The sequence below is a fragment of the Pongo pygmaeus genome, chromosome 4 (assembly GCF_028885625.2).
Source record: "Pongo pygmaeus isolate AG05252 chromosome 4, NHGRI_mPonPyg2-v2.0_pri, whole genome shotgun sequence".
Lineage (NCBI taxonomy): Eukaryota > Metazoa > Chordata > Mammalia > Primates > Hominidae > Pongo > Pongo pygmaeus.
This window is the reverse complement of record NC_072377.2, coordinates 35,841,424-35,855,170: the sequence shown is the minus strand read 5'-3', so window position 1 is coordinate 35,855,170 and position 13,747 is coordinate 35,841,424. Positions and strand designations below refer to the sequence as shown.

The following is a 13,747-nucleotide window of genomic DNA, read 5'->3' as shown; positions in this document are numbered from 1 at the left end:
ATAAACACAGTTACAATGACCCACAAAGGGACTAAGGGACTAGAAATCTACAAGACAGATGCCAAGAATGCTCTCGCAGTGCGGACTTTGGCCCCTCTTTCCAAAAGTGTTGCTATGGTATTCTCATTCTAAACTCAAAGTGTGGAAAAGCCACTGCTCTTGAAAGTTACCTGGTTAATAGTTCAAACCATTTTCTTTCTCATCCTCATACTTCACAAAAGTAAGGAGCAAATGAGTTGGGGTTTTGCAGGACAAGATATGAAAGCCAGCAAACCCTGTCCCAATAGGTCACTATTTCCTTACATTCACTCGTTGATGTAGTTCAGCCTTTGTTTCCTCATCATCCCACAGGTCATCAGGAAGGGAGTTGAAATCAGCCTGCCATTGAGCTACAAAATCTTGCTTGTGATCTGGACACTTTAGAAACTCCTGGAAACTTGTTCTGTAGACATTAATAAAATGAGATAAATTTGATATGTCATGCCTCTAAACTGTAAAATTCTGACTCTGGAAACATTACTTACCTAATCTCATATAAGTAAGCAAGCACAGTATGCTGGTCTTCCCTCAGATGCCTGAGTACTGTTTTGATAGTGTTTATATAGGAATTTTCTATTAGTTCCCAGTAAGGTACTAAAAACGAAGGCATTTCCTGTCAAATGGTAAAGTGTAGAAATTGTTACTGCAAAATGAAAGTTCTTCTGAATAATAGAGTCAAAAGAACAGTCCCAAGCAAAAAGGTCAAGATGCAACTGCAATTACATAAAGCATTCCCTGTGAGACTTCTTGCTCCTCTTCTCTCACATACCCCCCAGTCCAGCAAATTCATATTCCAAATAATCCTCCATGTCTCAGCCCAGATATTATTTATTCCAGAAATTGGGGGGCCGGTTGTGGTGGCTCATGCCTGTAATCCCAGCACTTTGGGAGGCCAAGGTGGGCAGATCACCTAAGGTCAGGAGCTCTAGACCAGCCTAGCCAACATCAAGAAACCCTGTCTCTACTAAAAATACAAAAAAATTAGCCAGGTGTGGTGGCATATGCCAATCCCAGCTACTTGGGAGGCAGAGGCAGGAGAATTGCTTGAACCTGGGAGGCGGAGCTTGCAGTGAGCCAAGATCGTGCTGTTGCACTCCAGCCTGGGCAACAACAGCGAAATTCCATCTAAAAATAAATAATTATTTATTCCAGAAATCCTTCCCAGATCCAACAAGTCTGCAAGGTCACCCACTGAGGATCTGAGGTTCTCCCTTAGCATCCTGTACTTTTCCCATCATAACACTGATGACGTTAATTGTAACATCATCATTTACTTGTCTATACTCATCTCTAGAATGGCAGTCCCATAAAGCCAGAAACTGTCTTGTTTACCATTATAAGAAGACTCTTCAAAAAGTTTATGAAAAATGCATATTATGAAAAAACTGCATGAATTTTGAAATTCAAAATTCAAAATTTCAAAATTAATGCATAGTTTTTATAACACGTTTGAACACATCTGAAGATGATGTAGTTTCAGACACTGAGAAAGACGAGGTATCAGTTTGAAAAGAGCCCCTATCTGAGCAACATGAATTCTGCAAAAATTTAAACAAGAACAAACACCAAATTGCTGGTAAAGCTTGGGAGGAAGAATGGTGAAATCATTGATGCTTTACAAAAAGTTTATGGGCACAATGTTCCAAAGAAATAGCAGTTTACTGATCTTAAGAAGAGACGAGATAATGTTGAAGACGAAGCCTGCAGCCGTAGACCAATCCATATCCATTTTCAAAGAAAAAATTAACTTTTTGTGCCCTCACTGAAGAGGACCAATGATTAACAGCAGAACAACAGCCAACCCCACAGACATCTCAATTGGTTCAGCTTGCACAACGCTGACTAAAAATTAAAGTTGAGCAAACTTTCCACTAGATGGATGTCAAAACCATTGTGCCCAGATTACCGGCAGACAAGAGCAAAGCTTTCAATAGAAATTGTTAACAAGTTTGTCAAAACTTGTTAACAATTTCTATTGAAAGCTTTGCTCTTGTCTGCCACTAACAATGATCTTTGATAAACCTGACAAAAACAAGAAATGGGGAAAGGATTCCCTATTTAATAAATGGTGCTGGGAAAACTGGTTAGCCATATGGAGAAAGCTGAAACTGGATCCCTTCCTTACACCTTATACAAAAATTAATTCAAGATGGATTAAAGACTTGAATGTTAGACCTAAAACCATAAAAACCCTAGAAGAAAACCTAGGCAATACCATTCAGGACATAGGCATGGGCAAGGACTTCATGTCTAAAACACCAAAAGCAATGGCAACAAAAGCCAAAATTGACAATTGAGATCTAATTAAACTAAAGAGCTTCTGCACAGCAAAAGAAACTACCATTAGAGTGAACAGGCAACCTACAAATGGGAGAAAATTTTTGCAATCTACTCATCTGACAAAGGGCTAATATCCAGAATCTACAAAGAACTCAAACAAATTTACAAGAAAAAACAAACAACCCCATCAAAAAGTGGGCAAAGGATATGAACAGACACTTCTCAAAAGAAGACATTTATGTAGCCAAAAGACACATGAAAAAATGCTTATCATCACTGGCCATCAGAGAAATGCAAATCAAAACCACAATGAGATACCATCTCACACCAGTTAGAATGGCGATCATTAAAAAGTCAGGAAACAACAGGTGCTGGAGAGGATGTGGAGAAATAGGAACACTTTTACACTGTTGGTGGGACTGTAAACTAGTTCAACCATTGTGGAAGACAGTGTGGTGATTCCTCAGGGATCCAGATCTGGAAATACCATTTGACCATTACCATCCCATTACCGGGTATATACCCAAAGGATTATAAATCATGCTGCTATAAAGACACATGCACACGTATGTTTACTGCGGCACTATTCACAATAGCAAAGACTTGGAACCAACCCAAATGTCCAACAATGATAGACAGGATTAAGAAAATGTGGCACATATACACCATGGAATACTATGCAGCCATAAAAAATGATGAGTTCATGTCCTTTGTAGGGATATGGATGAAGCTGGAAACCATCATTCTCAGCAAACTATCGCAAGGACAAAAAACCAAACACCGCATGTTCTCACTCATAGGTGGGAATTGAACAATGAGAACACTTGGACACAGGAAGGTGAACATCACATCCCTGGGCCTGCTGTGGGGTGGGAGGAGGGAGGAGGGATAGCATTAGGAGATATACCTAATGTAAATAATGAGTTAATGGGTGCAGCACACCAACATGGCACATGTATACATATGTAACAAACCTGCATGTTGTGCACATGTACCATAAAACTTAAAGTATAATAAAAAAATCATAAAAGAGACAAGGTGAAAGAAGAGAGAACAGTGGTGAGTAATGACATTTAATAAATGAGGATATGACAAAAAAAAGAAATTGTTAACAAGTGAGATCAAGATTCTAAAGCATTTCTTCAAAGAATTTGTAATAGGAGATGACATGTGGCTTTATCAGTATGATCCTGAAGACAAAGCACAATCAAAGCAATGGCTACCAAGAGGTAGAAGTGGTCCAACCAAAGTAAAAGCAGACTGGGTCAAGAGGAAAGGTCATGGCAACAGTTTTTTTTTGTTTGTTTTTTTTGTTTTTGGATGCTCCAGGCATTTTGTTTGTGAAATTTCTGAGGGGCCAAAGAAAAATAACACCTGCTTATTATGAGAGTATTTTAAGAAAGTTTGCTAAAGCTTTAGCAGAAAAACAACTGAGAAGCTTCACCAAAGAGTTGTTCCCCACCAAAACAATTCTGCTCATTCCCCTCATCAAACAAGACCAATTTTGTAAAACTCTTGATGGGAAATCATTAGGCATCCATGATATGGTTTGGCTCTGTGTCTCCACCCAAATCTCATCTCAAATTGTAATCCCCATAATCTCCATGTGTCAAGGGAAGGACCTGGTAGGAGGTGATTGGAGCATAAGGTAGGGTTTCCCCATGCTGTTCTCATGATAGTGAGTTAGTTCTCATGCAACATGATGGTTTTATAAGTGTTTGACAGTTCCTTCTTCACACAAAAACACACACACACACACACTCTGTCACTTGCCTCCATGTAGTTAATATGTGCCTGCTTTCCCCTCTGCCATGATTGTAAGTTTCCCAAGGCCTCCCCAGCCATGTGTAACTGTGTGAGTCAATTAAACCTCTTCCTTTTATAGGTGACACAGTCTTGGGTATTTCTTTATAGCACTGTGAAAACAAACTAACACAATCCACCTTATATTTCTGATTTGGCTCCATCTATCTTCTTTTTGTTCCTAATCTTAAAATATCTGTAAAGGGTACCCATTTTTATTTAATAAATAATGTAAAAAAGACTGCATTGATATGGTTCAACTCTCGGGGCCCTCATTTCCTTAAGGATGGACCACATTGTTGGTATTATCTTCTACAAAGGTGTCTTAAACTTGAAGCTTACGTTGAGAAATAAGGCTTATTTTTAAATTTTATCTTTTAATTCAATTTTTTCACAAGCTTTTTGAAGTCCTCTCATGTCATCTTTTCTTTAATTACCATAGTGTTTGGGACATAGTAGGCTCTCAAGGAATAGCTATTGAATGAATAAATTGAATCATCACAGGTGACACATTTTGTCTCAGTTAGGAAACTGTCTAGCATGAAGAACACCTAGCGTTCATATCAGTGTGATGATGAGTTATTTCTCTGATTACATTTAGAAGGTTCTTTCATTGCTGTGTGCATCATGAAAATCAGAAAGCTTCTTTATATTTTCTTTAATAATACAAATAAACAATTGAAACCAAGAAATAATCTAAATGAATAAAGCTGAGGATCCATATTATATTTAGTATATTCTTGCTGTACTCATTATTCCCTTATTGGCTGTGCATTTATTCATCAGGCAATTACACATGGAGACCTTAGAGGTCATCTGGGCTAATTTCCTCTCCAATCAAGAAATGCCAAATGCTACAGATATATTATCTAATCTCCCTGTGGACCTCATGTATGTATCAAGCACAGAATTTCAAGGCAGCCTCTTTCAGTGTTGCACAACTCATGTTACCAGAAAACTTTTTCTTCTGTTGAGCAGAAATTTGTCTTTTTGTAATTTCCACTTAGTCCTAGCTATTCTCTTTGGAGAAGGACAGACTACATTCACACTATCTTTCTTATGGCAGCCTGTCAGATATTTGAAGACTGGTATCATTAGTGAGGAGAGAGCAAGACTGGGATTCAGGATACAAGAGATCTGATCCAAGTCATTCTATCATTACTTATGTGTCTTACTTTGTCCGAACCAATGAGTAAATCAACCAAAAATTATTCACTAAGTGGTCACCCTATGTAGGTAGGTACTTTTCTAGGTACTAGAAATTTTGTGGTGAATAAGGCAGAGTTGCTGGCTTTAGGAGCTTATATTCATATAGAAGATAGGAAACAGTGAAGAAGTAATAAGTAATTAAGAAAATCAGTAAGCAGATAAGTACTAAAGACCTAGGCAACTTAATTAGGCAATGAAAAAGCAATTCATGGCCAGGCGTGGTGTCTCATGCCTATAGTCCCAGCACTTTGGGGGGCCAAGGCGGGTGGATCTTGAGGTCAGGAAGTTGAGACCATCCTCCTGGCCAACATGGTGAAACCCCATCTCTATTAAAAATACAAAAATTAGCCGGGCATGGTGGCATGCACCTGTAGTCTCAGCTACTTGGGAGGCTGAGGCAGGAGAATCTCTTGAACCCAGGAGGCAGAGGTTGCAGTGAACTGAGATTGCACCAGTGTACTCCAGCCTGGTGACAGAGTGAGACTCCGTCTGAAAAACAAAACTAAACAAAACAAAAAAACAATTCACATACTAAGTGCTGTGAAGTGACAGAGGTGCTGCTTTGTTTAGCGTGGTCAGGAAAGGCCTCTTCATTAAGCAGCACTGCAGTTGGCATTGAGAAGAAGGAAGATTTAGGGCAAGCTTGTCCAAGCCATGGCCTGTGGGTCACAGGCAGCCCAGGACAGCTTTGAATGTGGCCCAACATAAATTCGTAAACTTCCTTAAAACATTATGAGATGTTTTTGTGATTTTCTTTTTCTCAGCTCATCAGCTACCATTGGTGTTAGTGTATTTTATGAGTGGCCCAAGAGAATTATTCTTCCCTTGTGGCCCGGGGAAGCCAAAAGATTGGACACCACTGATTTAGGGGAAGAGCACTCTGAGCAGAAGGAACAGCAGATGCAAAAGCACTGTGGTGGGAATGTTCTTGGCATATGTAAAGGAGAGAATGCAGGCTAGTGTTTTCAGGGATTGGTAAAACAAAGTAGGACTGGAGAAAGATGACATCTGAGAAGTGGGTAACACCCAGTTTCTGAACCGTTCCCAGATTCTATCCCTTCCTCCCTCTTTCCCTATGTCATTGCCTTCCTTCCAGCCTTTATTAGTTCTTGTCTAGAGCAGTACAGGGGCCTCCAAACAGGTCTCTGTGATTCCTTTCAATATCCTTGAATTAGCTTCTATTCTTAAAACAATGAATACTTATTGAGAACCTACTTTGTGCCAGATTCTGTTCAAAGGGCTTTATGTGGACTAACTCATTAAATTCCTACAACAACTTAAAAAATTTGTTTCTATTACTCTTACTATTTAAAGATGAGGCAATTGAAGCAACAGAGGTTAAACAACTTGTACAAGGTCATGCAGCTGCTGAGTGACATAGCTGGGATTTGAACATAGACCAATCACAATCCACTTTATTTTATTTTATTTTTAACAATTCACTGTACTGTCTCTCTGAGTTATTGTAGTGAAAATTATTCCAACATGTTACTTTCTTGCTGAAAAACATTCCGTGGTTCCCACTACCATGCAGATGAAGTCCAAACACTTCAGCACAGATTTTAAGATCCTTATAAATCTGGCACCTGCCTTCCTGTGAACTGCCTCCTAAAGCTGTGTCCTTAAACCTTCTGCTCCTGATGCACTGAGCCAATCTCTCACACTGGGATTCTCTCTTCCTATAATATTCCCTACCCAATGAACTCATACTTTAAAAGGTAATTTGCAGTGGGGGCCTTTTTTGATATTCTAAATAAAATGTATTATTCCCTCCTCTAAGTTGTTATGACAGTTTATAGTCTTGTTATAGAGGAAACTACAAAACTGTGTTGTAATCCCAACACTTTGGGAGGCCAAGGTGGGCAGATCACGAGGTGAGGAGATCGAGATCATCCTGGCTAACACGGTGAAACCCCGTCTCTACTAAAAATGCAAAAAACTAGCCGGGCGTGGTGGTGGGCGCCTGTAGTCCCAGCTACTCAGGAGGCTGAGGCAAGAGAATGGCGTGAACCTGGGAGGTGGTGCTTGCAGTGAGCCAAGATCATGCCACTGCACTCCAGCCTGGGTGACAGAGCGAGACTCCATCTCAAAAAAAGAAAAAAAAAACCCAAAAAACCTGTGTTGTAATTGGTTGCTTACAGAAGTCCCATTTATCAGGGGGGATAAGTTCCAAGACCCACAGGGGATGCCTGAAACTGAAGATAGTACTAAACCCTGTAGGTACAATGTTTTTTCCTATGCATACATTCCTATGATATAATTTAATTCATAATCAGGCACAGTAAAATATTAACTAATAATAAAATAGAACAATTATAACAATATACTGTAAAAAAAATTATGTGATTGTGGGCTTTTTCTCTCTTTCTCTTACTCAAAATACCTCATTGTACTGTACTGTGGGTAATTGAAATCATAAAGTGAAACTGCACATAAGGGGCAACTATTATTTATGCCTCTGTCTCCAAGCAGACCGTGTCCTTGGACATGGCAATTGCAGCTTGCTTGCTTTCGTGTTCCCAGAACTGAGTACCGCATTTGCACATAATGGGTGCTCAATACATGTTAATATGGATATAAGCAGGCTCATTTGAACCCATTTTATCATCATATTAAATTTTTTGGAGACTGTATGGCTCCAACCAGTTCTTAAAGCCTAAGATCTTATGTCTAACCATACCTCAAGGGTTCATATATCTAAATTAAACATTTACAGTTCTTTTAATGCCCCTCTAACATTATTTCAACACCCTTTCCTGACCTATTTCTCTCTCTGGTTTCTAGTTTGTCATAATCTCTCTTAAAAAAAGTGATATCCATAGTGGTGCTAAAGACCATTTTTAAAAAGCACACCACTAAACCTCCCTCCTGGTCAACTTCAATCCATTAATCAACACTGTGTGCATGAAGAGTTGCCTCCTAAGAATGGGTCGAGCTGAATTAATATCCTGCTCACAGCCCTCATTTCTCTACAACGACTTCGTGAAGAAATTGTCAAATACTATTTTGAACTCAAGAGATACTACATCTATGGTACTCCCTGATCCACATATCCAGCCTTGCTCTCAAGGCTACAGCAGGAATGGGTCAGCTCAACAAGACTTATTCTTGCTGTGCAGGCTCCAAATGATCATCTTTATATTTCATAAGTGCTCAAAAGTAATGTGTTTAATAATTTGCTCTTAAATTACAACAATAGTTAATGTATAAATTATTGGTCTGTATGCTACCAAGTCCCACTGCCTTTTCTTAAGTGTTTAGGCATTTGCCTGCATCTAGTTTTCTGGAATCCCCTGTACCCTCTGTGATTTCTGTGAGTCATGGATAATGTAATATCTGTAGGTTCTTCCAGCCCCTGAGATGTAATTTTTCTGGGTCTGGGAACTTGAACTTTCAGATGTAATGAGGTGCTCAGAGCTGTACTTTCCAATTAAATAGTTTTCCCTTTATTAGAGAACACAAAATCATAGTAGGAATTCAGTAGCCAAGGCAGTATTCTCTGAAGTTTCAGAGACCCTCACTTTACACAGGCATCATCCAAGTTCCTGAGAGGAGCCTAGTAATTTGCTCACACAAGCAACAGATTCATCTTCAAGTACCACTGGTCAGGTCTTCTGCCTTTTTCCAATTTGACTTCCTCTCTGTCACATTTCCTTCCATAATGAGTTATAAAGCTAAAAGAAAATGTTCTAACTATCAATACTAAAAAATCCAATGAAGCTTGCTAGAGGGAAGCCTCAATTATCTTTCTGTCCTCTCTATAGGAAAATGAGCTTACAAAATCATTGTCATATGTAAAGACCTGCAAAGATAAAGAATAACAGAGGGGTACTGGGCACCTAAAAAGTGTTTGTGTGCTTGTCTGTTTCTTCCAGTTATAAAAATATTTCTTAACTGAATACAAATCAGTTCGAAATAAATATTCACTTCATGACTGATTCTGTATTTGGAATTTTGTGCTTTTTTTCTTAAAGAGGGTCCACCAAGTCTTTAGGACTCACAAAACCTTATTACTACCATTGATTAATTTGACTTCATTTCTTTTCTCATTTAAGATGATTTCAGGTTACCCAAGCTGGGTTTCCATTTTCAGTCTTCTATTATCTTCTTAGACAATGTAACTACAAAATCTTTTCATTTTTGGCATTTTGGCAGAGACATCTACACATACCCTTGACTGTATTCTTTCAATGTTCGAGTGCCTATGATGGGCTAGACGCTCACTAAATTCCTGTCCTTTCATAATTTTCCCTAATTTTTTGAGTATCCCCCGCCCACTGCCCCTCTGCCCTGTAAAATGCCCTGGGATCATGTTAGTTTCTTTGGTACATAATTGGGATTTTAAGGGCAAATTTTCTTCTGATTTGAGCCCATCCATTTCTCTTAGAGCCTTATTTCCATTTAGAGGCCGATTATGTTTTCACTATAGGTTTGAAATATGCTTTCCTGATAACTAGGGCACATGTTTCTTATGTTCTGCCAGATCCTTCCTTTACTATTACACCTCCTTTATTAGTACTTTCTCCTAAATTATTGATCATTTCCATTTACCTAACTGTCCATGTTTGTTGGTCAGTACTAAATTCGAAGCAGAAGTCGTCCATAGCCCCCTCTATATTTTGAATGTTGAAATTGTCAGCAAGGCCAGTAGAGAATTGATCAAAAGCTATGCTTTAATCTGAGTTATACTTTTGGCCGTAGAGTCCTATGTCTGTCAGCCTCTTGAAGGAGGACAGGTTTCCAAACCCAGCACACATGGCCCTGTGGCCCCTGGGCCCAGTTTCAGGGAGGAGTGCTGCCACATGTTGGTTGAATGTGAGTGAGGGCACTACATGGGCCACATGGCCCGAGGCATGGCTGCCTCTTTCATTGAGTCCTGGTCTTGGGCAGCTGTTCTTGTGACTCCACAGGCTGGAAGCAAAGACCTTTCATTCTAACTGCCTTCTGCGTTCTCTCTGCACCTTCCCTTGTGGCTGGCAAAGGGAAGAGATCCCAGGCTCTCCTCACATTTGGCTGCTACCTGAATGCTATATGGAAGCAGCCTCTCTTTTCAGTCTCTCTCCCTCCATTTGTCTATTGAAGTTAAGGTTGACCTGGGGCCCTTAGAAGGTCTGGAAACAGGGTTACCAGATAAAGTACAGGATTCTCAGTTAAATTTGTTGTTTAACTGAAATCCAAGTTGAACTGGGCATCTGTCTTCCTCTTCCTTGGCAGGTGTATTAGTCCGTTTTCATGCAGCTGATAAAGGCATACTTGAGACTGGGAAGAAAAAGGTTTAATTGGACTTACAGTTCCACATGGCTGGGGTGGCCTCAGAATCATGGTTTGAGGTGAAAGACACTTCTTACATGGCAGCGGCAAGAGAAAATGAGGAAGAAGCAAAAGCAGAAACCCCTGTTAAGCCCATCAGATCTCATGAGACTTGTTAACTATCACGAGAACAACATGGTAAAGACTGGCCTCTATGATTCAATTATCTCCCCTGAGTCTCTCCCACAACACGTGGGAATTCTGGGAGATACAATTCAAGTTGAGATTTGGGTAGGGACACAGCAAAACCATATCAGCAGGTAAACTCGGCAGTTCACATGTGGGGAGTCTGGAGTGGAAACGAACTAGACTGGTCCTGTTTTGCTGTAGCAAAAGGTATTTGCTACCTGGCCTTACTTAGGAAAGAGAGGTCTGTGCTGCACATCTTCCATGTCCCTCCACACCAGTTTCCTTCACCTTGCTTAGTGCCTGGGGAGGCTAATGTATGTAAGTACTTCAGGAAAGTCCCTGGCCCTCCATCTTCTTGGCCAGAGTATTTTTCTGCTCCTGTTTGCCGGGTCACACTGCATCCCTCTGGGGAAGGCCACAGCTCCCGTCAGATGGCCTTCTAACTGCAGAAGTTCTCTTGAGGCCCAAGGATCTACTCCCTTTTTGCACCTCCTCAGCCTAGGGGCCGTACTGACCCCCAGCTGTCCCTTGTTGGAGGGGAGGGAATAATCTAATCCTTGTAGGTTGCCATACTTATTGCCTACACATGTGTAAATAGTCTTTTATTTTACTCTCCTCAAATTATCATATTTTCTATAGAATCCTGAATGCTGGAAGATCTACATGGAGCTGGTGCCATATGTCAATGTTAATGTTGTTTTAAAAAAAGTCCTGTTTTTATTTCTCTCGTGTCCTCTATAGATTTATTTCTTACAAGGGCTTCAAGTTTTGGAGTTAAGGAATGAATTTAGGTGTTTTTGCCCCACATTCCCCTTCACTTACCATATTGTATCATTTTAATTTTATCTCATTCCGAACACCCACTTCTATATCTTGCTTCTATGGTAAGTTTTTGAACCTACATATATATTAATATTAGTATATATATTAAAGTAGCTTCTGTTTGGCTGAGTGAGGTCAATTACATACCTCCATAATTATATCACTTAATGTTCTCAATTTTAAATATTTTCTATTCTAATTTCACTCTCAATGCTAATTAATCAATTAGAAACCTATCAAGAATCTGTTACATACTCTGTACTGTGTTTGTGTTGAATACATTGAATTATTCCATGTTCCTACCCTCGCCAAAGAGTTTATAATTTAATTGGGAGAGAAGACATATCCCTAGGAAAGCTCAATAATAACAGCAACACCACAATTGTTGCATTTCATAATTGGGTCTCAAATGCCTGGCAGAGATGGTTGATACTGAGTTCATCAGAGTAAGAGATCATTGGGGAGTGGAATGAGGGAGAAGGAGACCTTGTCTTTTAAAAAGCTCTTTGTCATTTAAAAAGTTTTAAAGGAAGGACCATTCTGTGGACTTTCTGAGAATTCATCTGTCAAAGCAACCAAATATAGTAGATGGCAACTGGGCCTTGCAAGTTGAGCTAGGCGGAGCTTCCAGCGCTCCCCTGGGACATCTCCTTGCCTTACACCAGCATACCCATTAACGTTCCCAGGTCAGATAGCTGTCTGTTCTTCTATGGGTTTAGTTAGCTTCAAAAATATTCTTCTACTTCTAAAAAGTCAAAGGTTAAACTTCATATTAAAGCATTATGATGGGGATATTAAAACATGAATAGAAGGCTAGAAATTTGCTGGATATGTGTTCTGGGGAAGTCATTCTTCCAGGAATATGCATCTCTGTGTGTTCTTGAGAAGAAAATTGTTCCTCACAGAACCCATTTGTTCCCCCCATGTTAGCACTCAATAGCAGTTCAAAGCATGACTCAGAAACTCAAGTAGGAGAACGGATGAGATATGGGTCACTGAGTAGTCTCTAAAAAAAATCTCAGATGGATAGATACATATTACCTGCTGTAAAAGGCCTTCAGGATGTTGCAAATGACGGTGTGAATCTTACTTTATGCAGGATTAAGAATGAATTCTACCAGCTTGATTCTAAATGGCCATACCTCAGGAACTGGTTCATTCACATAGACCCATTCTTCTGATCCTGGCTTAGGTGGCTGCGGCACTATTGCAACAGGTGATGTATCTGTAGAGTCAGCAGGTGATTTCTTTACTGGTACTTTTCCTCCTGATGATTTTCCTTTAGGAGAACCTTAAACATGCATATCAAATTATTCCAATACAAGTAAATGAATGGGACAGAATTCTGGTGGATGAATACATCTATAATTACCATGGACTTCAGATGATTCATTAACTACTTTTTAAGCTTTTTTGAGGAGTCTTACAAAAATCCTTATTCTCCACAGCTCCCAAATTAACCAATAATATTAATAATAGTAAATGTTTTAAAGCAATCCAACCTATCCAAGTGGCTAACATATTTGATATTTTATTTTCATCTCTGTCCTTGCTTTCAGAATGAACATGTGACTTTTATAAAGTTTAGATTCTAGAACAAACTGTATTTCACTTACTGTTTCAAAAACTGGCAAATTAAACTCTCCACCTTGAATGAGAAAGAAGGTAGCTAGAACATGAGTGGTGCTCTTGGTATCCCTTGGAGACCAGGTAAGAGGGCAGAGAGAAAGGAGGATATTATAAGAGTCAGCTGGAGCAGGTGAGGGATGCAGGGGAGGAGAAGAGGGGCTGTTGTAGCCCCTGAACATTCTCTGCACATGACACAGGGTTTCTGTGGGGAAATTATATTTCTTGCTACAGTTAGGGAATAAAGATGAAGGTAGTTGCTGTGCCATAAGCCTGGAAGAATCAAGGCATGAGAGAAAGTGAAAGGAAAAGAAAGGGAAGCAAAGGAAGGGGAGGGGAGGGGAGGAAAGAGGCGGGGTGCTTGGGAAGAAAACGAGAAAGAGGAGGTCTAATTTTCAATTCAGAATCCGAAAAGGACATTCACTTCACTTTCCCTGATAACATCAAGAGGGGAATCTAGATCTGTTAAGTGTCGCCCTATGGTACGAACAACCTTGGTCCTTAACTCAGAGAGCACTAATATTCCCTG

The 13,747-nt window shown here is 39.7% G+C and overlaps 1 protein-coding gene across 2 annotated transcripts in view; it reads right to left on the bottom strand.

The window, feature by feature from the left end:
* The window catches only part of SPEF2 (sperm flagellar 2), a 202,500-nt gene that overhangs the window by 74,626 nt on the left and 114,127 nt on the right, over positions 1–13,747 (bottom strand). For both annotated transcript variants that reach the window (XM_054487035.2, XM_054487036.2), the window contains 3 exons: positions 12,735–12,883; positions 525–652; positions 304–442 (listed from right to left, as the gene is read on the bottom strand). In XM_054487035.2, the coding sequence (XP_054343010.1) occupies positions 304–442; positions 525–652; positions 12,735–12,883 (416 nt within the window). The remainder of the gene's footprint in view (positions 1–303; positions 443–524; positions 653–12,734; positions 12,884–13,747) is intronic.